This window comes from Alosa alosa, chromosome 19 (assembly GCF_017589495.1).
Source record: "Alosa alosa isolate M-15738 ecotype Scorff River chromosome 19, AALO_Geno_1.1, whole genome shotgun sequence".
NCBI classification, from domain to species: Eukaryota; Metazoa; Chordata; class Actinopteri; order Clupeiformes; family Clupeidae; genus Alosa; species Alosa alosa.
Genome location: NC_063207.1, coordinates 7069786 through 7077285, shown reverse-complemented (window position 1 = coordinate 7077285; position 7500 = coordinate 7069786). Strand labels below are relative to the sequence as shown.

The following is a 7500-nucleotide window of genomic DNA, read 5'->3' as shown; positions in this document are numbered from 1 at the left end:
AGAGTGAGGAACAGAGTGAGAGAGAGAGAGAGAGGGACAGAGTGAGAGAGAGAGAGACAGAGTGAGAGACAGAGTGAGAGAGTGAGAGACAGAATGATAGAGAGAGGGACAAAGTGAGAGAGAGACAGAATGATAGAGAGAGGGACCGTGTCATGTTATGTACAGTAGTTAGCATGCGGCGTTCATGACCGTGTCATGTTATGTACTGTAGTTAGCATGCTGCGTTCATGACCGTGTCCTGTTATGTACAGTAGTTATCATGCTGCGTTCATGACCGTGTCCTGTTATGTACTGTAGTTAGCATGCTGCGTTCATGACCGTGTCCTGTTATGTACAGTAGTTAGCATGCTGCGTTCATGACCGTGTCATGTTATGTACTGTAGTTAGCATGCTGCGTTCATGACCGTGTCCTGTTATGTACAGTAGTTAGCATGCTGCGTTCATGACCGTGTCATGTTATGTACTGTAGTTAGCATGCTGCGTTCATGACCGTGTCATGGTATGTACAGTAGTTAGCATGCTGCGTTCATGACCGTGTCATGGTCATGAGAATGTGCTGTGATGGAAATAAATGGGAGCAAGCATGCTACCCATTATTGTGAATTTCTGATTTTTTAATTAATACATGTCACAAAATGATACATGCTAATTCATCACAATATCGTAAATAAGCCAAGAGCAGTATGACAAAAGTATCAATAAGGAACTGCTGAAAGTCATTTTCACTTCATAAAATGAATTAAACCTCTAAAAGTACAGTGTGAGACTGTGATTGTGTTGCTACCACAGGATCAGAGCAGATATTCTATTGATATCATCAGTCTACAGAAACCCATTACGAATACACACATCAATAAATAATGAAATTACAAATCAAGAGGTCAAAGTATCAATGCACTCGATGCAAATTATCAATGGAAAGAGTTACATGGAGAGAGCAGTAAAACGATGATGTAACTCACCTCCTGACTTCCTGTCTGTTGACCTCCGACCTTTTCACCCCAGGGAAGTACAACACAAGCCTCCCACTGGAGTACAGCGTGCTGTTGAACGCGGGAAGCCTGGATGCCCTGGTCAAGGCAGCGGGGAAGGGGCAGTTCCTGCACGTAACCGACCTGCAGCCATTCACCCGCTACCACATCCGCATACAGGCCTGCCAACCAGGTACGGAGGGGCACAGGGCAGGGGCATTGCCCAAGAAATCAGATCAGATCTTAAAGAACATGATAACTCCAGTTTGGCCCTTTGGAGTTTTCTGGAACAGACACTGGTGGTGGTTTAACTTGTGTCATAATGATTTGGACACAATTGTGCAGTTATTACCATTTAATTAACAGGTTTTAGTGTCCACAACTGTGGTAGATTCGTTACCCAACATATCTTCCATATAAGATGTTTAAACTTGCCATAGGCTTCAATAGAGATGGAAAAATTGTTTGTGCATAACAATTCGACCCATTTTGTCATCATAATTGCCTGAAGCTATTAATTTATAATTGCAGCCTTTAAAGATAAAGGTCCCTAATTTGAATGAAGTGCAAAGGGACACGTCTTAAGCTTCTTTATTTACTAGGCACAATAATCACAATACTTCCACATACCACCATAGATTGTATAAATAAATATCCCATTCAATAGCTGTAATTCATGCATGAGAACTATGCTTGTTAATAGACTTTGGATTTTGCACACCATCTAAATTAGGGTGCATAATCTTTGTGTTTACAGTACTTGACGTACTTGACTAGAGTATCACTACGCATAGAGATTCATATAGAATCTGTGTACTCTGGTGCACATACAGTTTATGTGTGTTATTGTTCTTGTCCATGCAGACGGCTGTGGAGTGGGGAAGGGCGTCTACACTAGCACATTCGAGGCACCCCCTGAGCATCTGGATCCCCCCGTTGTCAAGGCAGCAGGGCCAGCTGTCATCGAAGTACACTGGAAACCCCCCCGGCAACCCAATGGGCTCATCACAGCATACTTCATTTACAGGTGAGCCTTTGTGTATCAATACACGTGAGTTTTAGCATTTATTTACAGGTGAGCCTTTGTGTATCAATACATGTGAGTTTTAGCATTCATTTACAGGTGAGCCTTTGTGTATCAATACACGTGAGTTTTAGCATTTATTTACAGGTGAGACTTTGTGTATCAATACACGTGACTTTTAGCATTTATTTACAGGGTAGCGTTTATGTATCAATACACATGTGAGTTTAGGCATACTTCATTCACAGGTTAGCATTTTGTGTATCAATACACGTGAGTTTTAGCATTTATTTACAGGGTAGCATTTGTGTATCAATACACATGTGAGTTTAGGCATACTTCATTCACAGGTTAGCATTATGTGTATCAATACACATGTGAGTTTAGGCATACTTCATTCACAGGTTAGTGTTTGTGTATCAATACACATGTGATTTCGACTGGAAACGAGCCAAGACCACCTCCTCTTGGCAGTCTCTGTCTATTTCTTCTGTTCGAAAGAAGTTCATATTAGTGCTGTGCCAGCTGCAGCTCTCATTTGGATCGTTTCCATGTTGATACATAGTCATTAATAATAATATATAACCATTGCAATGCTCAATTATCGTTTTTTTGTTGAATACACACCATGGCGTTATGTAAGGACCCTGGTCATGTTGCACAGCACTTGTAATGACATTTTGACTCTGTTAAGAGGTACAAAAGCACAGTTGGCTGCATTAGCCACTAGCCAGCTAACTCATGCTAGGTAGCAACATTTTTTTTCACGTTTTTTTTTTTTTTTTCAACAGTATTCCGTGACCACGAGCAACAGGGCTCTATGTTAAAAATGAGTCTAAGTTATCTTTTAACATTCTCAGGTGCTGTGCAGGATTTCAAGTTGTAAATAGATTTTCATAAATTTCTGATGACTTCAGACAGGGAAATGTGTCTTGCTTTAATCCCTGTAGTATGCCTTCCAACCTGGTGACAGTCTACATCAGTTAGATGTCGGTTCAGAGCAGAGTGTATCACTTTAACTCACTTAGTATGCATGCACTCTATATACTTTCTCTTGGATATGCACACAAGTAAAAATGTGCTTCTTACTCACTATTGGTGGATGTTTCTATGCTTCTTACACATGTTTATGTCCTAACATACAGTATTCACAGCATACTAACCTAATGTACACTTGTGGGAACTGGTGATAAACATACTGTACTTCACAGCATACTAACCTAATGTACACTTGTGGGAACTGGTGATATACAGCTGAGGGAAGACCAATTACACATCTCACACCTGTGATTCCCAGCATCCTGCTGACCTGGAGGAAATCTCGACGAGTCCTGACACACTCACACACACACACACACACACACACACACACACACACACACATACCGCTTAGCTGCAGACACCCCTGAATGGCCAGCATATTTCACGCTCAGCCTCAGGAAGCCTGGGCACGTCAGTGAGTCACCGGAGCATCTGGCTCTGCCATGTCTCGCTGACCACACACACACACACACACACACACACACACACACACACATCCATAATCATCTGACCGCTTGTCCTACTGTCATGAGCCACTGGAGAGAAACTGTGTCTGGTGCAGAAGCACATACTTACTCACACACAGCATCTATGTGTCCACTCCTGCAGATGGACAGAATGCAACATGCCATGGGATCTGCACACACACACAAACACAAACACACACACACACACACACACACACCACTCCTGCAGATGGACAGAATGCAACATGCCATGGGACCTGTACACACACACACACACAAACACATACAGACACAAACACACACACACAAACACATACAGATACAAACATGCACTAAGACAGACTAAAAGGGGCATTTTATGAGTGCTACCTTTCAGAGGTTGGGGATGCTTGGAGATAGATAGAGAGAAGAGGGAGAGAGGGAATGTGAATAGAGAGAGAGGGAAAGGGAGTAGAGAGATCTTTTAAAAAAGGAATATGGATAGAAAGAGAGGGAGGGGGAGTCTGAACAGATGATGAAAAAGAGGAATGTAGAGAGGGAAGAGGGGGAGAAAGAACAGAGATAAAAGACTAAAGGAATAAAAGGGGACAGGGACAGAGAGAGAATAGCGAAATGACAAAAGTAAGGAAGTCAGGCAGATATTATTAATTTGTGCTAGAGGAGTAGTCACTTGACTATAGCCTTATCACATGATTGGTCAGTCATATCATGTGACCCATGCAGGAACAATAGCACAGGATTCTTTGTGTGATTGTGACATCAGAGACTGGATGTCACACCCCAGACACAGACGACGAGCCATCAGGCACTTTAAGCAGACCTCTCTATAATCACTGCTGATTAGCCGTTAGCCATCAGTTAGCTATTCATGGTACACTGATTGGGCTGCCCCTCATCAACCAAACACAGTCACACACACACACACACACACACACACACACACACACACACACACACACACACACACATGAAACAACATCTACACTCTGCTACGAGTCTCTCTGAGTCGCTCTGACTCCTCATTAACCAAACACAGCAACACACAGAGGGAACAGCGTCTACATTCCCAATCAATCAAACACAGTTACACACACACACACACATATACATAGACACACACACACACACATACACACACACACACACACACAGACACACACACACACACACACACACACACACACACAGAGCATACACACAGCATCTGCACTCTGCAGCACGAAGAAACATCCCTTAAGTCGTGTATGTGAGCTGACTTTTGAAAAACTTAATGCGAATAACGGGTTTGAATGGGCTTTGCTCACAGACAAATGTATCATTACGAAGCTCCATCTGGAAAGATCACGTTGGTCGTATTCACAGTATCTCATTTAAGGCCTCCACACATAGCCGCCGACATACAGTAATTGTGCATATAAACACAATGGGTGTGTTCGAAACGGGAGACAGCTGCCTACTGCCTCCCTCCCTACATAGAGAGCTGTCTCACTAGACATGACTTTGGATTAAATGCATCTTTTAAAAATGAGCGTAGCACTCTAGAATCTTTGGTTAACACTAGGGTATGACGTTAGCAAAGGCCTGACGTTAAACTAAATTAGCTTACGTAAGCTAGCAGGCTAACGGTATAAATTAGTTTTACGGCCGGCAGATATATCAGACCAGACGGGTGGTATGGTTAATGGTTACAACAATGGCATAATCAGATAGTAAATTGTTTATTTCTAATCTGTAATCTACAAATCTAAGCAAAATAAGGTCACACAAATGACATTTTAAACAGATTCAGCAACCATTACCGATGTCATCCGCCATGTTTGTTTACCTTTCACAGCTGTTTCAGACGTTGCCGCAAGGGATTGTGGGTAGGATGGAGCATGAAGTGTGCATCGATGCTGCCTTCAAAAATGACCGTTATTTGGGAATTCTAAGATATCTTAAAAGGCAGCAGAATTTGTTTTTTCGGTTTCGAACCGCACTTGCTGCCTTGCTCCCCAGTTAGATATCTTAAAAGGCAGCAACTTTACCCGTTTCGAACACACCCTTTATGTCACTTGCCCAGTGCCCACGAACACCAGTGCCAAACTGTTCAGCATTCGATAAATAATGGATTTTATTGAGCGGCACCGACAAAACGATAAGTGAATCATAATCACAAGGTGGCGGCAGGGGTTCGAGGGTGGTGTGCCGGGTTCTATTGGAATCTAATGTAACGTTGAAAGCGGAGTGCACCGTACTCATGTCGGCGCCTATGTGCGGAGGCCTTTAGTCTGCATTGGCAGTTTGTTGACAGCAGCGTATACTGTATGTGTCGGATGTGGGCCAGTCCTGGGCCCATGGGTTATTAATGAGTACAGCATGGTGGAGATCATTACCTACTTCTGCAAGCATTCACTACCCATGGTGGGAGTCATAGTGCAGCGGTAGCAGCAGTGTCCAGCATCACACATGGGCCCAGTGCACATCACACATACACACACACACACACACACACACACACACACACACACACACACACACACTAATTTCCTGCCAGCTTTTCAATGTCCTGTCCATTAAAAAGCCCAGAAATATAACTTTTCAATTAAAATTCAATATCCACGTCCAGGGAAGGAGATTAGCCTAGCGCTACCATGCAGGGTCAGTGTGTTTGTATGGCACCAGATACCGCTAAGCTAATTATGCAGGAGTGGAGCGCTGCTACGAGGCAGATTCATTTGAAACTCAGAGTTGTCTGCGTTTGATGATTTCCTTATCTGCACAACACGACCTTGAGGTGAAGGGGCCAATCGTTTGCCACGTTTGTCGACATCTCTGCGCTGTGTGTCTGGCAACCTGACACCTGCAAAAACAAGTTATACGCCAGAAGTGCTTAGGTAGATATCAACGACTGGCAACCAGCTATATGCCTGTCAACTCAGACGACTGGTAACAGCCGGCCTGGAATACAAAAAGAGAGAAAAAAATATATAGAGACAGACAACAGAGAGAGAGAGAGAGAGAGAGAGGGGCAAATAACAGATAGGGAGAAAGGGAGAGGAGATTTGCAAAGAGAGAGAGAGAGAGAAGGGTAAAAAAGATTGTGAGAGAATGCGAAAAAGAAAAGTAAATAGAGTGATGGAGAGAGGGTGAGGGAAAAGTGATGGAGAGAGGGTGAGGGAAAAGTGATGGAGAGAGGGTGAGGGAAAAGTGATGGAGAGTGGGTGAGGGAAAAGTGAGAAAGAGCACAGGGGGGGTGAGAGAGAGTGAGAGGCACGGGAGAAATGTGTATTAAAAGAGCTCAAATGGACAGGCTTAAATGGCGTTTGACAGGCCAGTGTGGACTGTAAATATTGCGAGCATGCTCAGAGCATCGATAGGAAGAGTAATGTGAAAATGCAGCGCCATAATGCCTCCTCCGGCTCCCAGCCAATAACCCCTCAGAGGAAGACGACACAATCACCATCATAAAGACCTGAGCAACACGACACAATCACAATCATAAAGACCTGAGCAACACGACACAATCACAATCATAAAGACCTGAGCACCACGACACAATCACATCACCATCATAAAGACCTGAGCAACACGACACAATCACCATCTTAAAGACCTGAGCACCACGACACAATCACATCACCATCATAAAGACCTGAGCACCACGACACAATCACAATCATAAAGACCTGAGCAACACGACACAATCACCATCTTAAAGACCTGAGCAACACGACGCAATCACCATCTTAAAGACGTGAGCAAGACGACACAATCACCATCTTAAAGACCTGAGCACCACGACACAATCACATCACCATCATAAAGACCTGAGCACCACGACACAATCACAATCATAAAGACCTGAGCAACACGACACAATCACATCACCATCATAAAGACCTGAGCAACACGACACAATCACATCACCATCATAAAGACTTGAGCAACACGACACAATCACATCACCATCATAAAGACTTGAGCACCTGGAGAATACCTCTACAGGTACCACTCC

The 7500-nt window shown here is 43.6% G+C and overlaps 1 protein-coding gene across 1 annotated transcript in view; it reads left to right on the top strand.

Moving 5' to 3' along the window:
- ush2a (Usher syndrome 2A (autosomal recessive, mild)) overlaps positions 1-7500 on the top strand; it is a 303512-nt gene that overhangs the window by 243991 nt on the left and 52021 nt on the right. The window contains 2 exon segments of the mRNA XM_048228289.1: positions 1006-1164; positions 1836-1998. Of these exon segments, the coding sequence (XP_048084246.1) occupies positions 1006-1164; positions 1836-1998 (322 nt within the window).